The sequence below is a fragment of the Hippoglossus stenolepis genome, chromosome 5 (genome assembly GCF_022539355.2).
Source record: "Hippoglossus stenolepis isolate QCI-W04-F060 chromosome 5, HSTE1.2, whole genome shotgun sequence".
Lineage (NCBI taxonomy): Eukaryota > Metazoa > Chordata > Actinopteri > Pleuronectiformes > Pleuronectidae > Hippoglossus > Hippoglossus stenolepis.
Genome location: NC_061487.1, coordinates 13,708,514 through 13,734,267, shown reverse-complemented (window position 1 = coordinate 13,734,267; position 25,754 = coordinate 13,708,514). Strand labels below are relative to the sequence as shown.

The 25,754-nt window shown below is 42.8% G+C and overlaps 1 protein-coding gene across 3 annotated transcripts in view; it reads right to left on the bottom strand.

The window, feature by feature from the left end:
- The window catches only part of syt7a (synaptotagmin VIIa), an 81,325-nt gene extending 57,927 nt beyond the window's left edge, over positions 1-23,398 (bottom strand). For all 3 annotated transcript variants that reach the window (XM_047339870.1, XM_035156784.2, XM_047339869.1), the window contains exon 1: positions 23,101-23,398. In XM_047339870.1, the coding sequence (XP_047195826.1) occupies positions 23,101-23,134 (34 nt within the window). In that variant the 5' untranslated portion in view covers positions 23,135-23,398. The remainder of the gene's footprint in view (positions 1-23,100) is intronic.
- Positions 23,399-25,754: the final 2,356 nt, after the last annotated feature.

Genomic DNA, 25,754 nt, shown 5'->3' with positions numbered 1-25,754 from the left:
GACCAGGCACTAAAAACTCAGTGCACTGCAAACACTCGCCTCTAGGCAGAAGTTAGGGTAGTGACTCAGCCACAAACGCGACTCAGTCATCTCCCTTTAGACTCCATAAGAAAGCCACAAAAAGACAGAACTCGCATGACCCGATGCCGGCCGCGTGTGCTCCGTCTCTGCATCTCCGCACGTCTGCCTATGTGTGTCTTTGTCTCCCTGCAAGTGGCACACATTCCGCCCGGGGGTCGAAGCCTCACACTGCCGAAGTTGTACCCTCAGCTGGCGTGATGACTGATTACTGTGCCTCGCCTGTGACCACAACCTTCTCACAACTGGTGACAGGGACGCTGATGAAGAGAGGATGCACGGGCGTATGACAGCTAAGTGAGGGACGGCGAAGGGTTACTTTGGGAAGAAGTAATGGGTCTTGATGGTGTTTTTTAATACGTGCAACAGGCAGCCAAACTATAATTTACGCTGTCATGGGAGAACAGACCGAGAGCAGGATAACTACACTGCAGAGTGCATTACATGTGGTTAGGGACTTATGCTCTCGTCAGACGGAGGCGAGAATCCCATCTCTCTCCGGCGACCACCTTTCTCCCCAGGTGACCTTCCCCGTCAGTGGCGGTGCATTAACGGTAAAGCCTCTGGTCGAAGTGATCATGTCTTCTGACTGACTGGAGGCCCCTGGGATGGCTCTGTATTGGCTCAGTGTCAGGAGGAGATTTAAATACCCCTCTGCTTTTAGACTCCAGCTGGATGGAAAATAACCCTCATTAGCATCAGCCAATGTCAATGGAAGGACAAATTAAAGTAATGAAACACATCCTATATAATATACTGTATGTTTTAATGTAGCTCCCCCCTCTGTCTAAAAAATGGGTTTCTTCCAAAATGCACATTTGATAATTAATGATAAAATATATGCGGCAAGTTCCTCAGAATAAAGTTTTTGTTTTTTGCAGACAGCTCTCTGTAAACCTAATTTGCTCAACATAAGCACAGGGTCATCTTGAACAGGCCTTCTGCAGCGCTGTCTGTTGCTTGGCTGCCCATCGATGTGTTTGCGTGTATAGCTGTCAACAATTTACAGCTGGGTAGTACCCAGCAGACTGAGATGATGCCGCTCAGCTGCTCGCTCGCAGCAGGATACAGTCAGGGGCTCATGGGAAATATAGTTTTCCACAACTACCGGTCCTCTCGGCCTTCACTTCTGCTGGGAGCGCCCTGTAATTTTCCCACCACATCAGCTCAATTACGCAGCACCTGAGGACATCTCAGCCTCGCTCCGTACTGTAATAACTCGTCTTAATTCGTACTCACAAGCAAATAAACAGTAACTGTTGTGCAGATATGCGTTTGACACTCACACGAGGGGGCTGTCGCTGCAGTCGGTATTTGGGGAGTGGCCATAATACCTGCAGTGTCGCACGGGATGTCACTGTCCGTCACGTCAACCGGTACAACAGTTTTACATCTGACTGGCAGTCAGACACTAAATGGCACGCTTGGCTGTTTTCATTAAGCTGAGTGACACACACACACACACATACACACAGAGCTCTCACACCTACTTGACATTATCATCCTAACATCATGACAAGGATGTCATGTGGCTAACTACTGCAGGTGAAGCGGTGGGGAGAAATAATGGAACGACTGCGAGTTCATCGTGCAGAAGAATTAAAGAAACAGAGGAGATTTAAGTCATTACACTTTGTTTTCTCTCTGGCACTGTTATAATGAGCAAAACAACATTTCTACTACAAATGCATGATTAAATGTGGACAGCTGTGGCGTATTGTTTTCCATCGCTTTCTCAATTGACTCTGTGCTCCCCTGAGAGCTCACACTACTGCATTCACTGGGCATCACCTGCATATGCAAGCTCACACGTCACAGGCAGTCTAACTGGCATTACGAGCATTATTTACTGTGAGTGGAATGAAAAACAAAGACGGCGGACTAACCTGATCCGCTTTTGATTTATTAACTCTTTAAGTGAGCTATAACTCTCGTCTATGACTAATGGGCCAGATGTAGTAGGCGAGGAATAGCGGATGCTGGTTAGGGAGCCTCTCAGCCCCGCGTCTCTAAGAGGTCTGTTAAATGACCTACAGGACAAACAGGGCGGTCGTGTGATTTGTATGCAACCTGACCTTTCAGCCAATAGAGGGGCTCTCGAGAACACAAAGCTAACCAGGAGCAGTCTCCAAACAGACGCTCCTGTTAGATCAGTATCCCGCTAAGATTTGGTCGTAGCGAACAGTGGTTGTGTTTGGCTCTTTCTGAAGAGGAACTCACTTCAGCTCGGATCAGGTCAGTACAGGTTAGTGAAGAAACCTTTTTGGTCCTGCTGCCAGCATGTCAGTCAGTCTGGGGGGGGGCGAAGTAGGCAGTTATCCCAAGGTGAGAGGGCCCCAGAGACAAACTGATCTACAGCAATGACAATATTGTGAGACCTCCTTCAAACTCTATGATTGGCTTACAGGGGACTCTAACGACACCATGGCCATCACGGGAGCCCAAGCCACTAGCTTTCTGCCAAAAGCTTGATCACTTAACAGGTTTGGTTGAAGACTAGTCTATCCCTCGTCCCTGGAAATACTCCTGGATATACTCCTGCAATTAGTCCCTCACTTTATTCAGTTGGTTGCTGGACAATATATATTTCATGTTCCCTTCAGGGTAAACCTTAATAACTTTGCTGATAAGTCATCTTTCATCTTATTCAGGCCAAAATAAAAAAAATTGGATATTGAATATGACCGAAATCTCAAATCTTTCTGTGAATTCAATGCATACATGGAAAAGCCAACATTGTAAATTATATTGACCAATCAAATGTACTTAATCATATTGGAGTGTTTTCTCCATTTATGTAGAGCCTTTTTTTCCCAATTTTCAGTTAATCATATAACAAATTATCACTATATAAAATATAAATAAATAGAAAACTTTTGTTGCAGTTGTGTTTGAGTCTATTGTGTGGACCGCTCTGCAACCTAATTCACAAAGTAAGGTTTTCTGATCCATGTGGGACCACGTCCATGAGACCGACAGGAACTGTTGCATAAAAAATGTGTCGAAAGTCAAAGTAAGTAAAGTCAAAATAAACATTGGATCAAGCACTTAGGTGCTTTTTGTGCATAAACACACTACTGCTATTTAAAAACCAGTGGCTATTCACCGGTTAATGAAATGGTTATACGGCCTAATTCACCCTGAGAATTATCTAATGGACGTGTGTAAAGTGGTTAGCATTATACCATTTCAAAACACTAATTGATGCACAGATGAAATGTAAGGTTTGGAGGGTGCAGTGTGTGTGTGCATGTGTGTGTGGGTACGTGTCCATGCTCATTTGTGTAATTGTGCCAACATGGCTCAGTTGTGCTTAGCCTGTGGATTCAGGGTGATTCACCGGGCTGACAGTTGTAGCGGATGGGAACGGAGACGATGGCGAATTAGGATGAGGAGCAGGACAGAGAATGGCACACAGAGTAAGAGAGATTTAGGCATGGACCCTCGTGCCTTTGTCTCCAACGGCAAGAGGCACATTTCAGTATTTCAGGGTTATAGTTGAATGGTTGAGCGGCCATAAACACATGAAGTAATAGTATATATTGGAAGGAGGGGTCTGAACAAAAGTGTCACGCCCGCCTGCATCTGGGCCAGAGTGATTGTGCTTTGCTCAAAAAGCAGCACACAAAACAGGATGAGTCCAGAGTAAGTCGAAAAAATTCAAACACAGAGGACTGCCAGCGTGCCCTACCTCTGGGCTGTTCTAGTTGGGGGAGGGCGAGCTGGAGGCTGTGGGAGAGGGGCGCGGAGAAGAGACCACGCGCACGCCTGACTGTGGCCGTGCAGCCTCGGCTAGAGGAGGACAGTGAGTGAGCATGGGCACGCAAGCCTACAGATGCTCAGGGCTTTTCATTAGCCTGCTTTCCACTGCAAAGCCAAAAAGGACCAGGCGATCCGAGGTAGGTCATTACTCATATCAGTGAGTTCTCCCCAGTAAAAAGAGTGAATATTTTAGCACTTTGAAGTGCTGATTGCCAAGTGGGTTACGGTTCAAGAACAAATTGTGCTTTATACTACATATTATCATTTTCTTTTCTAAGGTTCTCACAAAACTAACTACCCTGTTCTATGGGTTTGATGCCCTGTTGAGACCTTATGGTAAATGGTAAATGGCCTGTATTCATGGAGCTTTTCCACCTATATCACACATTTAAAGCGCTTTACAATACAAGTCACATCCGTTCAAACACGCACATTCATGCAGGGAACATGGAGGAGCATGGCAAAATTGTTTTGGCCCAGATTTGGTCCACACTGTCAAACTGCCACACTGTCATCCGACCTATATACCACGTGGAATGATGGCACTTGGGCGGTCTTGCTCCTGTTTGCCAGATCTGGGCCACAAGTAAGCCATAGCAATACTGCATGTCAACCAAAGGTGCCCAAGGTGGCCTGAATTAGTTTTGGGATATTTAGGCCAAATTTGCTCTTTTGCAAGTGGGCAACGTAATGCTCACATCCATTGTGCCCGGGTCACAAGAAGGCCCACATGTATATGCTATCAGGACAGTGATCGAACAACCTATCTTCTGCTTAGTGGACGACCCGCCATATCACCTGAGCCACAGCCGCCAAACGTGTCCACAACGTATAAAGCTTCAACTGGAAATCACCCTTGGCATCAGACTGAGTCTAAAAGTGACTACACTGTTTTCTGGATCACAAGTTATTTTGTGTGAATGAATGTATAACCTCTGCTTAGCTGAAAAACTAAGTTGTGCTGCTGCAGAGAGAAGAGGGTGCTGCTGCTGCTGCTGCTGCTGCTGCTGCCGCTGCGCTGTTCTGCTGCTGCCGCTGCTGCTGCTTCTGCTGCCGCTGCTGCCGCTGCTGCTGCTGCTGCTGCTGCTGCTGCTGCTGATCGGCACCTCCGCGCATGAATCCACTTGAAAACACGGCCTGCACTGTTTATTACAAACAAACAACTCGGGCTGTAAGCATGTTCTACGAAGTTGAAGTCTGACCTCGCGGCCCTTTCATGCAGTCATGGATGCAATTGCTTTCACACTACATTGCATATGCAGTCACATGCATCACTGACCACCACTGAATGCTGCTCGAGTGTTTTAAACCCAGGATATCCTCAGAGCTGTTTGGGTGCAGTAACACCTGTATTAAGAGCCACTCGCTGGACATCACATCACCGAACATGCATTTTGGCTGTAAATAAAAACAAGAACTCAGCGAGGAAGATCGGTCGTAAAAGGAAAAAAATTTTGGGGCCCTATGGCTTTTCTTAACAGGACTCAGTTTAAGTAGTGAAACCAAGAGAGAGAGCAGGGGAAGACAAGCAGCAAACAGCCTGGACGGACCTGAGGCCGCTGCCAGGGGGACTCAAGCCTCTGTACATGGGGTCGCCCGCTCAAGCATGTGAGCTGTCGGGTGACCCCCAAAGCCTTTATTCTACGCAGATTCCCAGAGCATTGAATTCCAGGAAATGCTGGGATCTGGTTTCTTATTTTCAGGCAATTTCTTTTACAAAGGTCTACTTGCTGTTACCCAGAGGAACACCTGCAACAACCTAGCATGTATTTGATTAAATGTTTGTTTGCACACTGAAGACAGCAATACCATCATTACCATGCATTTGTTGTTAATAAATACTAAATTATGATCTCAAATGCAGTAATATCAGGGGAACATTTTCAGCTTCCCATCACATTATGTAATGAAAATAACTGCTTACAGTGTTTTGTAGAAACAGAATGAACAAAGCAGAGTAAAGTTCATTCAATGGGTGAAGCATTGAGTAAGATAGGACTAATAGGACAACTCAAGCCATGCCCCAAACCACTTAAAACAGCATGCTGAAATTACTGCATGCAATGGATTTTCCTTCCCCATCAATGCATGCGGTAATAACCACAGATCAGCACTCTAAATATTCGCTCCATTCATATCAACTGAAGACATGTGTCCTTATTTGGATATCTTTATACCGTTCTTTATACCTCAAAGATACTAGAATATTACCAAATACTCAAACATCATGGCAAGTACTCAGAAGAGTGCCACATACCCCCACCGAGGCCCAATAGTCCCTTTAGTTCCAATGAAGCAGAATCAAATAACACACACTCATAGATATCAGTCCTGTAAATGTGCCTGATTTCATCAGTATCCATCAATAACGCCCTGTCTCACAATGTTGTGGATCCACCCCCTGATCTGCACCAAAATTTGTGGCTGGTTCTTCCCTGACCCATACTGCATCCTTCCACCAAGTATTGTGGTAATCCGTCCTGTAGTTTTTGTGTAACGCTGCTAACTATCAGACAAACAAACAATGCCATTAACCTTCTTGGGGAGGTAGAATAAAAACTATTTTATAAAGAGATGCACTTAATATTAAACTTCAGGTTTGACAGGAAATCCAGGCTTTAAAACAGTGATATATTCAAGGTTATCATTTTAATATCAGGGGAAAAGCTTCAACCTAATTCCACCCTTTCTATGCCCTCACTTTGCCTCCTTCCTTAGGTTAATTTCTTTCTCTTTTTTTTCACTCTTTCTATCTATGGTCCACATCCAGGCTGTGAAATCTGTCTGGAGCAGATTACACAAAGTGCTGCTGCAAACAGTGGGTTATAAACAGAGGGAGACGGGGGACGGCGTGCTGTGTTTGGAAGTAGGAGAAGAGGAATCTGGAGCAGCCACGAGAGGACACGAGAGCCATTTTCACTGAACTTCCCAAAGCGATTCCCGGCTCACGCCACATGCTCGTGTGCGCTCCCGACTGTCCTCAGCTCCTCTGCTATTCTAATTCTGTCCCAGCCCAGAAAGTTTAAAAATTTCAAAGGTAATGTGGCAGTTTATGAGATGCAAATATGAGACAGAATTAAATATTTAATACAAATAGCCTTTTACATTATATTAATATTTCAGAGGAGTAAAGGAGAGGGGGTGAACGCGGTTCAGGGATTTGGGCTGAAACAGAGGAATGAAAAATCTCTGTGCACTGAATGCTAATTTTCCGACAGTTATCAAACCAGGGCTCACAGGATACCAGTGTGGAACACATCACATGGGAGAGATCGTAAATACCATACATACTGTGTTTCACTTATTCCACTGCACACAGAGTACAGGTGAAAGCGAAATACAGCCCAGAGCACATGGATCCGCTTATAGGCTCTGCTATATAACCTTTACCCGACTCATGTTTTATACATGACGCTCTCTTGGTATGGCTCATGTCAATAGAGCATGCGTGAACAGTCCTTAATGAGGTTTGTCAGGCGCTTTAAGAAGGAGGAAGACTGACGGGAGAAGCTGGGAGCCACATGTCTGTCAGTCCACAGCCATGTCTGATGTGCAGTCATTGTGTGTTTGCCTCAGAGTCAGAGCCCGCTCAGCCGAGGATCTCGGAGTGCAGCGATCATCAAATATTCACAGTCATTTTTTTTGTTTTTTTTTAAGAAACGCTGCCTTTAGAACAATCCTAATTATGAACACTCCCCTCTCTGACGTCTGTTTTCACACAGCTGTTCTCGTACACCCATTTTACCTCCTCTAGCTTCAGGCATAACAAAGCCTCCTCTTCCTCCCTATTTCTGGCTTTTGCTCATTTCTCCCACTTTCTCCTCACCTCCTCCCTCTGTTGCTCTGTAATTAAGCAGTGTTTTAGAGGGCAGCGGACTTAGACACGAGGGAGGAACACACACACACACACACACACACACACACACACACACCCCAGGGAAAGATGGTGTGCGAGGCAGATACTGTGACATCCTCTGCGTGCATGTATGATAGCTCAATTAACAAGTGGAGACCTCCATCATCTCTCGGTGTGCTGACCGTCACTGGTGGGAAAACAATTTACTGTCCTTATCAAGTGGATAATCACATAAAAGGTAATATGATTTAGCACAATCAGCCTCATATTACAGCTCACAAACAGAACTACCCAGCGAGGAGCATCACCACAGGCAGGATGCACTGCAGAGTCAGCACAGTGGTTGATAGCATGACAATTATCATATAGCTGTTTTGGGCTTTTTTGTTTTGATTATGTAATCAACATGCTTATTTTGGTGGTGAGTGAGCCGAGCTGCGCCACAGTGCATTCTGGGAGCTCTGTGTTTGACCTGCGTGTTTGCTTTTCCGTGGCTGTGCAGCAGGATCCTGCCTGTGCCCAAACAATCCCGAGTGCATGGAGCGCACCACGGGAGTGGAGAGTCAAGATTTGTCTGTTTACTTGTGCAAATGCATGTCCGGGGGCATCTGACTGTGTGCCAACTCTGTGGGCAAAAAAAAAAAGAAAGACTCGGAAAGTGAGTGACCAATTGAAATATCACCCAATGTCAAGACTATTGGAGTGTATAATTCTTCGCCTTTTATGACTCATTAAGGGGATCAGTGTCCCCTCCCGAGCCTGAGAGCCATAATCACTGAGAAGGGTCTCAAGGCGGTTGACATTAATCAATGAATGTTGCGCACATGAAATATGATCTGTGTAGAAAAGCGCTGATGTTCATTAGCGTGAGAGTGAGGAGAGGGAGCGAGAAAAGACGGGGAGATATTTCCACGGCACATCAGATGTGTGGACCAGTGGCACAAAAGGCATATTTCAGCTTTGTGGCCCAGACCAATCAGGAATGAGCTGCTTGGACGAGCCAGCCCAATCTGGTGCGTCTCAGCTCAACTGAGTCCACAGCTCGATCCCATGCATGCACAATGACTTGCATCCAATTCATTGTGCTCTTAGAGCTGCACCAATTCACAGTGAGGCTGCAAACACAGGATGATGAAGCTTGCAACTGCAACAAAAAAAAGTTCGATGACTAGAGAGGGAGAAGAAAGAAAACAGTTCTCCAGATTGTTTTTGTAGATGGAGTCTCCCATCTGTTGGTATCAGTAATTCGATCTTTTTCTGTTGTTCACAACAGGTGCTCAGTTACACGGTGACTGGGGTCAGCATCGCTTTTCTTCAGCCAAATATTCAGCTGATAAATCCCTTGGCACCGTATTTCCTCTGAGCCTGCCTGTACAACCTCAGGTTTTTCCATTTCCTAATCATTCATGTGCATCAGTGTTTGGATTTGAAGATGTAGGCCTGTGTATTTGTTGTTTGTAAGCTTTTCATACATTATCTGGGGGAAATGATAAGGGGAAATCTGAAGAAACATCATCTTTCCCTACTGATCATTCCAAGAGATGTTTCAACACCAATACCAGGAATTGGAAATGCCTGCGATACTGTCGTTCATCGGCGAGTATGCAAAGCACAAATCCGATACCACGACATTTAAAGTATGTTTGTTTCACCCAAATAAAACTGCAATTCTCTTTTCCTGGAAATCCATTTTTCTTCCCTGCTCCAAAACAAAAGTTGTACTGCCAATGTGCCGCGGGGGAAGAAGTGATTTCCGGTAGTGTAGCGTTAGCCAGGATTTAGCAATATTTCAGGCTGGAGAGTCCCACAAGTAAAACAGGGATGTGCACCATATCCAAGACTTCGGTTTCAAGGGGTGGAACTATTGCTGCCAATTACAACACTAGTAAACCTCATCATGGATTTGGAAAAGGTTTCATCTGAGTCAGGCCATATGACAATCATAGCCATCATCACTACCAAACAGGGTTTGTAGCATACAGCTGTTAAATTCATGATAGAATTTGTTATCTGTCTAATCCCACTTGTATTGGGTTGGTGCTCGTCCAGGTATCGGAATCGATATCAAGAATTAAGGGAAAATGGTAGCGGAACATCTTTACTCATTACTCCTTGTTCTTGCTCTGCCTGTTCCTCCTCCTGGTGCTCCTCCTCCTCTCTCATGCTCCCTCCTTCCAATTTCTCCACAAGTATCACTGCTGGGGCACCACAAGCCTGAAAGATGCCAAACTCTAACTGCCTCGAATGACTAAAAACAGCTAAAGCGGATGTAAAACATTATCATTTTGTTAATGTGCCCACTGAAATGTTTTCATTTAACCAAATTTGGAATAGTGAATAGAGCGTAATTAGGACATGACGGGAGCTATTACTGACAAGTCTATCTTTCTATTATTGTCAAGTAAAAGCAATGACTGTGAAAAGTGTGTGAACCCTCCCTAAACACACACACACAAACACACACACAATCACTCTGTTGAATCCCGGTCGTAACCCAGCTTCCCTCTGATCACTCCTGCAAAACAATGACGCTCTGTTCTCCATCATCTACAGTATCTGTTTATGTTTTTAAACTATATCCAGCCACAAACAGCTCTAATGGAAGAGAGTAATGCGAGAACACACAGAGCGCTCGCTGACACCCTTCTGGCATCTTTACCTCACGCTGCCACGAGCTAGACCTTCCCGGTTTCGAGCACAGACCTGGATGGTGGATCCATCAGGTATTGTAGCTGCAGGTTATGGAACAGTGAGTGGACTTAATCCGGGGAGAGGGCGAAGCTAAACAGCTAGCTCGATAAGGCGAACGAAGGAGCAATATCCCCTGCCCTGCTGGTCACCACTGAAGCAGGGCAGTGGGGAGATGAGACAGAGGGAGGAAGGAGGAACGAGGGAGAAACGCTCAGGCAGCCAAGCCAAGAAGAGATGGCACTCATACAGCCCAATCTGTCAGTCTGACTACCTTGCCAGATACAGGGTGGCTCACACAAAAATCACACATTTATTTGCTAAATACCAAGAGACAGCGAGGCTACACACACACATCAGCGCTCCAGCACACACACGCAAGTTGTGGAACACGGTGTACTGCAAACGGCGTGATACTCCTCCTGTACAAGCACACCCTTTATGAGAAAATCTGAAAATACCTGCAATTTTCTTCCTGTCTTCCTTTAACTAAACCCTTACGATAAATAGCTCTTTGGTGACCTTGCACTGACCACATGTAACTATGAAGTAATCTACCTTACATTTGGGAAGATTGGTGAAATTGACTGTATTTATAAGGCACTTTTCTTGTCTTATCAATCACACACACAAGCCGCATTCACCCATTCACACACACACACACACATTCATACAACTGGGCTTTTTCTGTCGCACACCATTCACACACTGCTGGCACACTGCAATTAGGGCAATTTGGGTTTCAGTATCTTGCCCAAGGACACTTTGACATGGAGACTAGAGGAGCCAGGGATCGAACCACCGAACGTCTGGTTAGTGGACGACCCCTGTTTCCAACCCCTGTCCCGTTTGTTGGTTGGTTGGTTTGTTTGTAAATGTGATTACGCAAAACTTGGTGAAAGGGTAAGGGAAGAACTCATTAAATTTTGGTACAAATACAGGCTTTTTTAAAAAACTTGTTTAACATTGTGTAATAGGGTGTTTTCACAATGTTTCCTGGGATAATTCATCGACATTTAGGGGATTGGTATCTATGAGGTGCAGCTTGATTACATTTTTGGGGACTGTTGGGCCTTAGCAAAGGTCAATGCAGTTTGTGTCAATGCAGTTTGAACCAGCACAATCTGAGTTTTGAGTTTTCTCTCAGTTAAAGTTAGGGATCGAGACCCTTGTGGATAATTGGTTAAGATGTTATGAGTTACATGTACTTATACGAGGAGTGTCCCTGCTTTGATTCTAGCTGCAGACTTAACTTTCATGTCCTAGCCCCGTCTCTATTCTTTCTGCTGTGAAATAAAAGTAAAGATTTTCAGGGTCATTTAAACACCAAGCCATTCTGTAGGTCAGCTCCACAGGGTCTGTTTAAGATGAGTATAATTACTGCCTATAGCTGGCAAAAGGCTTTGAACCCATTACTACAAAAGCTTTTACTCTGTATCTGAGTAAAATCATTGTGTGGAAAGAGTAATTACGCTACGAAATGGTAATGATGTCTGTCAACAGGATCATTTGCCCAGAATTTGCTGGGAGTCTTCGGCTGAATGCGATGGTGTGACCACTGGAGGTTTAATGTGAGGATTAGCGGCGGTGATTGCGTTTTAGAATCACAGAGTGGGGAAAAGAGACGTTTTTCTAAAACTTAAAACAAAACTGCATCAATGGAGCATTAATAAATTAGGACAGAGACGTTATCTAAAACAATAACTGTGCGCAACCTCAGGGGGAGGCCACCTACAGGATGAACTCTTAACCTCCTGCAAACAAAGCGCCAATTTGCTCCGCAGATTGTGTTGCGGCGCCCGAGCCACCTCAGATCTTTTATAACGGCACACTGGTGCTCTGCAACAATACGACAACTGCTCACACTCGCAATCTCTCCCGGGTGTGAGATGCAAACAGGGCTAATATGTTTGAAGAGAAGGCAGTGATCACATTTCCAAGTGACTCCCCGTGTTCTGCTGGAAGAAAAAAAACCTGAATAATGAATTTTCTCAGCAAACCGCAATCCCGCTTTCAAAACACTTCATCCTATAAGATGACAAGCGCCGGGATATGCATTACGTAATTCTCTCCCTTTCGCCGCCACTAATCAAAACTAGAGCAAGTTCTCTGGCTGGGATTAACAGTGTCTTCCTCAGTGCATCTTTCAGGGAAAAACTATATATGCACCTGCAGAAGCTGCAGCTTTTTATTCTTAAACCACATCCTCTTAACAGAAGGCATCGTGGCACCTAGTGACAGGCGGGAGCCGCAACGACACGGCAGAGGTCATCAAGTGGTGAGGCACAGAGAGAATAAGAGAAAGAGACCATGAAGAGAACATGGTTCAACACAACAAGACGGGGAGGGTTATGCAACAGCATCCATGGAAACGTTACACACACATCACGATGCAGTGGAACCATGTAAATAACAGATTTACCAGCTCTGCCTCCGAGTTTAAGTCAAACATGTTCAAAGTTACAAATGTATGAAGTCGCTCCTGTCACAAACATAGAGTTGAAGAGAGTATTAGGCATTAGGAGAGTGTTATGAAGCCATATCTCACACTCCTGTTATCTCTGGCTTCTTCTGTTTCCTTCGTCTGCTTCCTTTCTTTATCCCTCCCCCATAAAACCCCATTCCAGACTAAACCAATCCACTGTCACTAACCCTTCATTCTTCACTATATGTAGGCCTCCCATCCTCTGTTTCCCTTTACAAACACACACACAGAGGCAGGGCCTCCTCTCCTCTGAGTGACCTTGACTAGCTAGCACTCCAGGGCTTGTTCTTTGCTTCTGCCTCTCTCCCTCTGTCTCTCCCTGCTCTCTCCATCTTTTCACGCTCGCCTCCACTCTATCGCCTGTTTCTCTACCTCTTGCCTTCTATCACTCTTCCCCCGGCCAGCTGATGTTAACCGGCACAGCCTTTTTTTTCTTCTTCTTTTTTTCCTCTCCTTCCCAGCACAGAGGCGAAAGGGACAGAAGATGGCAGAGGAAGGAGAACTGAAAGACCTCCCCCCTCCTCTCCGATCCAGTAGGCTGAGAGAGTCAGGCATAAAAATAACTCCAGCTCTACAGAGGTGCATCAACAAGTCTGCTGAATGGATATTATTTCCCATTATATATTTCAAATAAAACAGGACTTCCATTCCATTTATTCAATATGTGGTCAAGCTGCTAACACTTCACTTTAAGTATCCCTATATAAAATCCATTTACAGCATATAAACATTTAATAAAGTGCATAAAACATACAATAATGCAGTTGTAAGCAGATATAAGTGTCTATTTATATATCTGTCAAACTAACTCCCACAGCACCTACATGTGGAGACCACGGTATGAACCGGTAATGAGTTATTTAATAATAAAATAAAAAATATGTCATTTGAGAAACATATACTGTACATTAATGATCCATTCAACCATTATCTATACCGCTTATTACCAGTGCCCCCTGGCCCCGGCCAGACTCTCCAATTGACACCGATCTGCATGTGTTTGGACTGTGGGAGGAAGCTATAGACGGAGAACATGCAAACTCCACACAGAAGTGCCCCCGCCGGGATTCAAACCAAGAACCTTCTGGTTATAAACGTATACATTTTTTATGTATTGATTATGAATAAAATTGTGTGTTTTAAAGTAAACTGCTATCAATAAGGGTAATAAAACAGTAAAAAAAAAAGTTTTTAGTAATAAATCTGGTTTATATTATGTAAGTCAGTTTTTTTCACACGAAGCTGCAGGTGAATCAATAATAATTAAGCTAATTACTTTTTTTATCTCTTCACAAATGCGATTTTATTTTCGTTGTATTTCAAAGCGTGATTAGACGTTCAGCTCTAATCAGCTGACACGGCTTCCTCTTCCAGCCGGGGGAAGGAAGACGAGCTCTCTCAGAGGATCGGAGAAACAGCAGGTCCAAATCCGACTTTCATTGCAGGTGCTCCTACAAAGGCGTCTAATTGCCTCCATCGCAGCATTGTAGCCTGTTCCTGCGACTCCAGTGATCCTGGAGATTTTTCCCAACAGCTCAGTCGACAACATCCATCTGTATAATAAATTGGAGCTGTTAACCGTCTGACTATCCATTCATAGCTAAATAAACTTAAGCTGAAGAGACGCAGTGATCTATTGCACACTCTACAATTACACGATTCCTGTGCCAATTTATACACCTTACATATCTAACGGTCTCTGCTGCGATTGTGTTCCCTCAATCTGATGCTCACAGACTGAATCGAATGCGTTTAATTCAGACTTTGGAATATGACATTTTCACCTATACTACATCTGATATCAATTCCGCACGCTGTAGGACAACAGACCGGCTTGCAGCAGCTTTAATTACATTAGTGGAGAAAATAGAGGGCATCATGAATTGATATCTCCAGTAATCTTTGATCACTGAAATATAGGCTTGTTGTACGCGGCCGCTCAGCTCACAGCGGTTCCTTTTCTCCCAGCATCCATCTCTTTTTCAATTCACCTTGCTCTAAAAGGCATGGACATTACAAGACTGCCACGGCAACCCCCCCCAAAAAAATAATTTCCCATCCCACATTAGCAAAACAGCCATGAAGTTGAGGGACATCATCAATTTCTACAGGGCAATAATAACAAAGAGGTTAGGAACTCACAGTCTTCGGCTGACACTTACATGTCACACCGCGTTAAAGACCAAATTCCCTCCATTTTTCATTTCATTTCCTGAGCAGTTAAAATGCTTTGATGCGTAACCAAGAATTGTCAGGGACCACCGAGCTTGTGCACCAAGAAGTGTCAAGACCCCAGGCCTAATGAAGGCCTTTTCATTTGGGGGTATGGTGACTTCACGGAGCAGGGAATATGCTCCACTATGCAGGGATGTGTGATTAGCATATAAACCACTAAAAGAACGTGGAATAGCCCAAGTAACTGTATCAGTAGGCATCCTGTCACTTGTCTGCATTGGCTTCACAGTTTGTGTGGGGAAATATGGGTATGTAAGGGTGGGCTTCAGGACTCCTATCTCCAAAACTGTGTCTACCTGGAGTGTGGTGTGCTCCGAAACCCAAACCTAGATGAGCAAGATCCCTCCCGTCCCTTTACCTAGCTAAATAAGTGGGATGTTGTTACTCCAGGGCAGCTTCCACTCCACCGAAGTATCACAGCAACTTTGAGTAAACAAAATTAAACTAGAATGACACTGTAGAGCACATGCATACACCAAGGCCCAACAGTCCACTGAAATTCAATCAGGCTGCACCAAATTACATACCCACATAGACATCCGTTCCCTTATTCCATTAAAGGCACTTCTCACAAGATTAAAGAACGTTTTTAAAAATCCTGGATCCGCACCCCTGGATCCGCACCAAAATTTGATGGGTTCTTCCTGGGACTCATGCTGCATCCTTCCTACACATTTTGTGGTCGTCTGATAGGTTGGCTTGGTTAAATCTTGCTTATGAACAAATAAACGGACAGGGGTGAGAACATAACCTCCTTAGCAGAAATATTCATACAAGTTAATGGGTTATGACTTTGGTAATTATTAAAATATCCAAAAAACAATCAAATTCAAAGTCTTTCTCACCACAAACAATCAAGAACAAAATAGTGTTCTTCCAAGCTGATACCACACAGGTGAAAGTTTCTCAATCTGTTATTTGTGAGCCAAACTTATCACACTAAATATTTCAACAAAGTTACTCAGTATCTCAGGGTTAGTATCAGGTTAACCTGCTTAAGTTTACAATAACTTCAGGTTACACCTCAACCTGCCCGACCTTCACTGGATCACGGACGTTAACAGCAAATATGAAACTCTACCCAAATGTCTAAAAGTAGTTTCCAACTGAATCCATGGTTTTTACAGACCAGAAAAGACACAACTTTTAATCCACAGGAGATCAGAACATAATCACCACTACATGAACAATCTTTAAGTAAATCACACCTTTACAAAGGCTTGGACCACAACTCTGGAAAAATACATATATGTGCATAAAGACATATGTTGAGCTGCTGTCAAGGCCTCAAAAGATCCAGCTTGACTTCATCTCACAAATGCAGCCATGCTAGCAGCTCTGTGAATTTCACACAGCATGCTCATGTCTGAATGCTAACATGCTGATGTTAATGTTTACTTATCTTAATTTAGGATGTTAGCATGCTAACAGTTGCTAATTAGCACTGGGCAGCTGATACTGATTGGAATGTAATTGGTTTTGTGGATGTGTGGTCATAAAACAAATGAACAAGCAATTTAAATTATGACCTGACAGTGATGCTTGATCAGAAATTAAGGGATCACCAAAATTATTGAAATAAATCCTCTTGGGATAATGAATATCTGTACAAAATGTTCATGGCAACACCTCCAATAGCTGAGATTGAGTCTGAATCAAAGCAGTGGGCAGATACTGCCAAATCTTTAAAGACTACTGTAAAGGAAAATATCAGCAAATTTATGTTTCAAAGTTTTTAATATTCATGGTGTCCATTTCTTAATGAATTAGATTATAGCTTCTGGCGGTTGCGTAATCCTTTTAGGCCAAAAACAAAAAGCTCTACCTGAGGAGCTTTCTTAGTTCAGGCTCCACATGCCAAACTTGAGTCATTTAGAATTGTAGCCCTGGCCAGAGGTTTGGACTCTGGCCCAAACACAAGGCCAGCATCAACCTAAATCAATAGCGAGCCTGACAGTGTTACTAAATATTATATTTGACTGTTAGTGTACTGTGGGCTGCCAGACAGAGAACAGGACCACACATCAAATAGATTTAGAGAAACTTGTCCCTGAGATTCGTCCCAAACTGTCACGAGATTTAGCACCACACAAAGAAGAGGGATGACAACATGTCGACATACAGGAAGTTAATACTTTATGCTGCAGAGCAAACAAGTGAACATTTACACTGATTTCTTCATTACAGCTGGGTATTGTTGAGTTTTATCCTTCATGAGACTGAATTGGACAATTTAATAGACACAAGACAAGAGGGAAACGGCTCTGAGGTGATATGGCTTCACCCAGAGAGGCCATGAAGCTGTTTTACTGATCCACCTCTTATATACAGATGCAGGTTGATTACATGCATAATACATGAAGTCCGTCAACCACAGGTTCCCTCTCTGAACGCATCTATCCCGCACCTTTAACCCTTACCTGATACCCTTGGTGCAATCGATCAATATAGGCATCAGTTCCTGTCCAACAAATCTATACAGTCACTTCATCAAAGCAATCATCAATAGTTGATGATTGCTTATATAGAACGTTCTTCATTCACGGGTCACCTGCTGTTTGTCAAGCTAAAAACTGCACTACGTCTCAGTCCCTGAATCCGGCTGAAAAAACCTGCTGAAGTGCAAGTAGAAGTCAATCTCCCCGGACTGCGCGGCAGAGACATTTCACAAGTCGAGACGGTCTTCATCTTGTGCATGAGGTGATGATGCCGCCTGCCTAACAGATTTCTCTCTCTTGCTAGTAACGGTTTAAAAAGGAGAAACAGACACTGTCGTGTCTAAAGCCACATAAAAAACCCAGTCACCTCATATTGTGACCTCATAATTCTAGTAATTAATTACTATAATAATGTTGTCATTAATTAACATAACGTTGGCACTGATATACGAAAATCATGTTTGTATTCTAGAACAAAAAATGTAGACACAATAAATTAGTAAATAAATGACCAGAGAATTACTCAGAAAGTATTTTGAAAATTTAATAATAATTTCAGTCATTTAAAAAATACAAGGATTTGATGTTGTTCAATATAAACGTATACTGAATATCTCTGGGACAGAAAGAATGTCACCTTGTGGCTCTGGGAATATTAAGGAGCTTTTTACTACTTTCTAACATTTTATTAAATAAAATCAATAGACCAAGAATATGGTTGGCAGATTAACCTATAATGAAAGTAATCATTAACTCCATACTATGAAGATGTACGCTATAACCTATACCTTAAGATTTTTAACTTTCTAAATAGTCATTTACTGTTATTTCAAGAACTTCCTATGTCACCATGCTCTTCTTTTCAGTTTGTCTGTGTTTAAATAGTAATTAGTTAAACATCTAGTGTTTACATACATGTGTTTACATCTAAATACCCTGAATCAATGTTTATTCTATTTAAGTGTTTAGTCTCAAACTGTAAAGTCTGTTGCCAAAACCAACAATACAGTGATCAATGCCGAACTTGAATTTGTTTCTGTTATTTTACCCTTTATCACAGTGTTATTGATTACCAGAGTTACAGATAACCCATTCTTTGACTGACATTCCGACTAAGAATTAAAAATTAAATTTAAATAATTAAGAAAATGTGTCTGTATGTGCGCTGGATGGACAAGACATCCCCCAGCTTCCTGTTAATGGCCTGCAATCAATCTCTGTAGGTGCTTGATTCTGCTGCATTTTGAACGCCAGTAAATAGTCGACAGAGTTGTTGAATGTATTCCAGTGCATATAAATAAAGAACCATTTAGCCGTCAGACTGAAGAGACAATAACAGGGTGCCATATCATACCCAGCATGCACCCCTCTGTACTTGCACTTTGTACCAGACGACTTATTTTCTTAAGCTCAGAATAGGTCTTATTTCTGATTTTTACTTGACAGTGTATGGCTGCAGTTTGTGTGACTGTCAGGCTCACGTATGATCAACCTGTTTGTCCTCATCCCCTTTAATCCTCTGAGGCCATAATCGATATGACCCAGGTAGATCTTTCTCCCTCTCCCTGCCACTCCACCTTGAGACGCGGCGTGAATTTAAAAGGCACAGCAGGGGGAAACACCCGTCGAAAAAAGGAACACCCATTCACATAAATCGATTAAAGGCGTGTCTATCGAGCACTGAGTTCCTTACTTAAAAGAGTAGAGCCAACACATTGGTAGTCAGCCAAGTTACGACACTAAAACATTACTTGCAGACTATTAAAATACCTGAAATAGGCCTTTCGTCTCAACCTGGGCTGAATAATCACAGAGTCTGACAACTTTTACAGGTACATTCACTTGACAACATCTTCGCACGTGATTCTTCTTCCTTGCCCTCCACCAAGCCTTTTTAACATTTAATCAGTGGCGGCAATAATAATTGTAAATCTCAACAACTGCTTTTTGGCCAGTTAGAAATCCAAGCCAACAAATCCATAATCTAATTTAAGATGTATACAATTAATTTTTCACTTGACTCAGAGTTAATTCTTGATATAAATAATTCATTTCACACAAGTGGAGAGGTCCCTTGAAGATATCTTTTAACTTAATTAAAACTCAAATACGACTTTACCACTGACTTCAAACTCACTCAATATTGATGTGTTATAATTCTAAGGCAACGTTTGCATGATGACATTTTGACTAGTTGCAATCCTAATTAATGATAGTGTATCTACAACTTCATTCACTAGTCAATGTGTAGCTTATTGACTTCAACACTTACATTTCCATTTGTGTAAATGTCAATTGTTGATATCAAGAATTAAATGGAATTCTAGATTTGAGTTGATTGATGTGTCAGCCTGGAATTATAACTACAGTAGCAATGTCATTTCAAATATAGAATTCAGATAGCTAGAGCAGCATTTCAGAAATCAGAAAATTTTAATTACATAGCTCTTTTAAATATCTTCAATAACAAAAGTAATGTGCTACTATGCTATAACAAACAATAATATGCAAATTGGAGCACATATCCAATATTTACATATTTCCAGTAAAAAAAATGAAGCTGTAAAGGGAACTGTCGAATATCAAAATGTAATCTTTGACATGTTGTGACATGTTGAAAAACGACTTGAGTCATGACGTCCCAAACACTACACCGTCTGATGTGATCTAAAAATATCCTTTTGTGTTCCTCTCTGACCTTCATCAAGAAAAGAAAGGTAGCCCCGCTGATGCCATGCTTAGCCACAATTGTGCTTGGAGCTAAGTAAACAGTAATGACATCATGCTCCAACGACAATATTATGTCATGCTGGTGTTAAGCACGTAATGTTTGTCAGTTTTACCAGCTCAGTTTTGTGTGTTAGCATGCTAGCATTTGCCGCTTGGCTGTAATCATGGCTGACAGTGTCATTAGTTTTGCAGGTTTTTGATCACAAACTTATTAAGAGCATTGGGGTAAACATTTTGACTTAACAATAAACTAAAGCAACAAACTAAATGTTGTAGCAACCAAGCCCATAGAGCCCTGCTGCTACCATGACTACAAATGCAATGTAGTAAACTCCCCTTCCTTTGGACCATAATTCTTGATAGAAAAACTTAGCCAACCTCAAAGCTAGCTGAAATAGTCTACAACTAGCTAGCTGTGTCAATTAAGCTACTTGAAAAGAAATCATAATATTTCACTGTGTTTGATCACCAAAAGAAATTGCTTATTGCATCTTTCCTGACTGAACCTTTATTATTTTCTAGTTCATATTTTCATCGTGTAGATAAAACAAACAACACATAAATGTATGCGCGATTACATGACAACCAATCTTGGTGCCCATCTGCAATTGTCTGATGACAAATTAGCCACAGGGGGCAACAGGCAATATTTTGACGGACACTTTTTCAACAGGAGTGTCTCAACGCAAAACACTAACAGCGATACTTTTTGTAGGTATTATAGAACCAGACAATATTTTGGTTAATCTTTACTGACATATGAATGCAGATACATTTTTTTAAGTGAATAGCTAGATTTTGGTCAATATGTTTCACCTCTTTTGTTCTCCACATAGACCTGCCTGGTCAAATATGATTGGTCAAACTAGAAACAGAAACCAGAAAGTTTCTAGCCTGAAAATGTTGTCCCTCACCTATAGATTCTGTATATTTACATCCAGAAACTGTTTATAGAGACAACAAGTTGATGGTGGCTGGTGGATTGTGATCGTGGACCATAGATCCTGACGCTGGATCGCGAATCAGATATCGTGATGGTAGATGGTGGATCGTGATCATGGTGGCAGCTGACCATGGCTCATAATGGTGGATTGTGGATCATGATGGTGGATCCTGATCGTGATGGTGGATTCTGATCATTGATGGTGGTTATGGATCGTGATCGTGGTGGCAGCTGATCGTGGACTGTGATTACAAGAAGTCTGCTTGATATACAATATGCCTACTCTCATATTCTACCATTACTGGCAATGACTCCACCATTTCAATTGTCATTGCTGCTGCCTTCATTTCTATCAGACAAATTATTATGTATAAATACTTTAAACATAAACTCATCTTTATATTATGTTAAAAACTGTTTCTTCTAATCAACGTTGTAATTATTGTAAATTTGTTGATGTGTTCAGCTACACACGGCATCTATTAACACTTCTTTCCGTCCTGGGACAGGGATCTTTCACATTTGAGGTTTCTACCTTATTTTGGGGTAGTTTTTCCTGACTCTAGTCGAGGGTTAAGGACAGAGGACTTCTCCCCTTTTTGAGCCCTAGGAAACAAATTATAATTTGTGAATATGGGCTATACAAAATAAAATTTGATTGACTAATTGATTGAAGTTATGTAGCCATAATCCATAACTCTGAGAGTTTGTAAGGCAGCCAAACAAAAGAGAAATGAGAAAGCAGGTTTGGATGCTTATAGATTAATATTCATATCTGGATATACTATTTTTCTATACTATATATTTATACTTATTTTATTTATTTATTCTTATTCCGCACTTCACATCCATATGCTGCTCTTACTTGCATCATTGTTTCATAAGGCTCGGTCCCCTCCCCAGCTCCCTGATGCTGCTGCTCTCACACATCCTCCCTGTACAGTAACATGTTGTTGTCCGTGTGTGGTGAGATCACATTATCTCACATCACAGGGAGATGAACACAAAAAAAATAAAAGACGATGGCCCCTCCCACTCTGCCTTTTTGCTCTTTAACAACCCCCCACCACCACAATCCCCACACCCCTGTCCTCCCTCCGCCTCCTCCCCCCGGGTCCTCGGTTTAGCAGCAGGTGTTTTTTTTCTCGTGTAACCTGAGGATTTTCTTAGAGACGGTGATGATCGTTTTTCAGAGTTATTTTACGCTCCACGGTCGGAGGAGGGAGGAGGTTCGCGGGTCGGGGTTGTGTTTGTGGGCGCCCGATGATGATGGTGATGATGAGGAGGGGGAGAAATCACGCCTCAAAAACACGTGGGAGAGATTACTCAAATATGCCTGCCCCCTCCTTCCTCCGGTATCACCCCTCTCTCGCCGATGCATGGCTCTCCCTCCCCGTCCAACTAATAAGCTGCAGCCCCCTTTTTTCGCGTGTGGCCGTAAAGCCCCACAAATAACCTGTGTAACACTTGGCTTTCCTTGTGGCTAAACGGCTTTGACCTTGCGCGTCTGTTGCCCTCGCGTGGGCACGGAAACGCGCGGGGACGTGAGCGCGAGCCAAATGCACAAAAAGATGAAATAAGTGGCTCCTCGTGTGTTTGCACTGTTAATCGGTTCAATGGACTAAATGCAGGATTTGGGGGTGAATGATAAGCATCCACCTAGGGAGGCAATTAACTGCACTATTATTACATAATGACAGTCCGCACTTTGTCAAGCAACAGCACCGGACCCTGCCAGAGGACAATCAAAGGAAAATCAAAGGATAGCCCAAACGTGCAGATGTGTGAGGATGCGTCCCCACCTTGTCATGTCACCTCATAGTAAAGAGGACCGCGGGGTCAGATGTGGAACACCTTGAAAGTGTCGGGGTGCTCCTCCTCTTACCTTTGCCGCTGTCCTCTTCCCTGTTCAGATACATGGCTGTGGGTTCTCTCGGAGCCAGGTGCGACGGCCGCTGTCTTCCTCACTCCTCCGGCGTGCAGACCGTGAACTCCGCTGATGTGGTTTGTAGTAGTCGCTGTTTTGTTGTTGTGTTGCTCCTCAGCAGCGTCTCCTCTCCTCCTAGCGGATAGGTAGGGCTCACCAGTTTGAGACTCTCACTATCTCCCTCCCTCTCCTCTCTTCTCTCTCTTCTCTCTCTTCTCTCTCTCTCTTTCTCTGACTGCCTCCCTCTCTCTCTCTCCCTCCCTCCCCCTCCTCTCTCTCTCTCTCTCTCTCTCTCTCTCTCTCTCTCTCTCTCTCTCTCTAATAAGCACCGGTTCACTGTGGCTCAGAGGACAAAATGGGGAAAAGTGACTTTTGCAGCTGTGTTAAGAATCCTTCCCGCCTGCACGATCTGCTGCAGCCACATGTCATTCATGATCCATGATAGTGCATTGGTTTTTCTCATTTTTTAAGTTACATGAGGTAACCGGAAACCTCTTCACAATGTGTAATTATCGAGTATCCAGTAAAACTCATGCAGTCATGTGTGGGTGGTATAATCAGTTAACTTTACATTACTTACAGTCGTGAGGACACCTTTATAGAGGCTAAAAGTATAAAACACCTTGATTTAAATAGTTGAAAACTTCTCAGTGGCAGGTGCACGCTTAATTCAGTTCAAATTTCTTGTTTGTTATTTCATATTTACATTTCTAACACCAATAAAAGATGTTTCTTGCATGTAGAAATCTGACTAACTAACACCCCCCGCCCCCTGAACCTCGTTGTTTTTCAAACCCTGGCTACGGCCCTGCTTCCAGGATGTTAAAATACAAAATATGAAACCCAAACTTAAACTGTACAGCTTGTCCTGTAACGGTCAGGGGTGGTGGGGTGGAGAGAGGCAGGGTACATCCTGGACAGGTTGATCAGTTTCATCATTGCTTTTTAGTATTTATGTTACTTGCTCCATGAACCTTTAGCAGCCAAGTATACTGTGGTTGTTTAATCTATAACATGTATTATGATCTTTTTTTTTAATGGAAAATTGGTGTGAAATTACATTAGATATGATTTCCCCAAAATATTAATTCCATTTATTTAATATTAATTATAAAGCAAAAATGACAAAGTCTGGCCAGTTCCAGCCTCTCAAATGTGAGGATTTATATGTTTTCCCTGATTTATATACGTTGGCCGGGTCATAAAAAATAATAGAAGCATGATTTCCCTATATATTACATTAAACCAGAATTGCAAAGGGAAAAATAAAAACCGTTTGATCTCTTAAATCAAGATGACAAATGAGTCATTAAAGCCACAACATGCTGTGTGGTCTCAATGACACGTTTTAATGGATCAATTTGTAAAATCTTATAAACGCTCTGATTTAATGTCTTTAAACACTGACATAAGGAAGAAACCATCTGGTCCTGACACTTCAACTATAAATGCTCCACCTGCTGCATATCCACATCCCCATTCCTTATGCATACACTCATCTGATGGTCTCATGTTCAGGACACTGCCCTATGAAAGTGTGCAGATCACATTATTAGGAACAGGCCAGAGACTAAGAGCTCTCAGAGAGTAAATGAGTGCGTCCTCTGCCAGTTTGTGATGAAAGCTAATGTGACTGCTGGGCAGATCCTCTCTATGATGCAGAAGTGAGATGTAGATTATTTATTCAGTTTGTCTTGCATCACACATCGGCAGCCCCGCCAGCGGAGGAGGAACAGTCTGTCCATGACCTTGACTTAGTCCCAGTGGGAAAAAATCCTGTCAGAAGCCAATTTAAAACAATTTCTTCAATTATTTTTCCTTCTTGTTCTGAGAACAAATTTCCAATTCGTGACGGGACTCCCTGTCACTTGAAGCTGTTGGACTGAGACATGGAACATTATTAAATAAATGGGATAAAACTCTTGACAGTTATTAATAACACAGCACGAATCCTCTTTGCCATTTTGGTGGAAAAGGTTAAAAAAAAGACGAAATGTTATGTTTTTATTGAACTTCACAGCCGCTCAGCAGCTCTCACTCTGCCTGAGTTATATAAACATACACGTTCTCCTTACCAGCCTGCAAAACAGACTAATATTCCATTCAGTCACGTGACTCCCTCATATCACAGATTACAATTCAATAGGATGTGAGTAGAGCAGGACTGAAGATGCAAATGCTGCTGCGCATTTGCAATATTGCAACTAACAGTTTGCCTGCGTTTTGTCACTAGAGCTTGGAAGGTAATTTGCTCAAAGCGTCCCGCAGTGATTTCCATTTGATTATATTTTGTTTTGCACTGCGCTCCATGCCATTTGTTTACCATTGAGTATCTTTTGCCATTTGTTAGGAGAATTTTCTGCGAACTAATTTGACCACAGCCTATTCCCAGATTCTCCCCTCCCGTGCCCCCAGCATCATTGTGCCTGTCACTGATGCATCTGTCTCCTCTGGTATCTATAAATACCCCCCTTCTATCCCCCTCAAAAACCTGATTCCCATTGATTTAGTGACCTATATACACATCACCACCATTCCCTCCCTTCCTCCGGCTCTCTGCTCCTTCTATCGATGGTCCTACTGTCCCCCCCTCTTGATCCCCCTCTCACTCT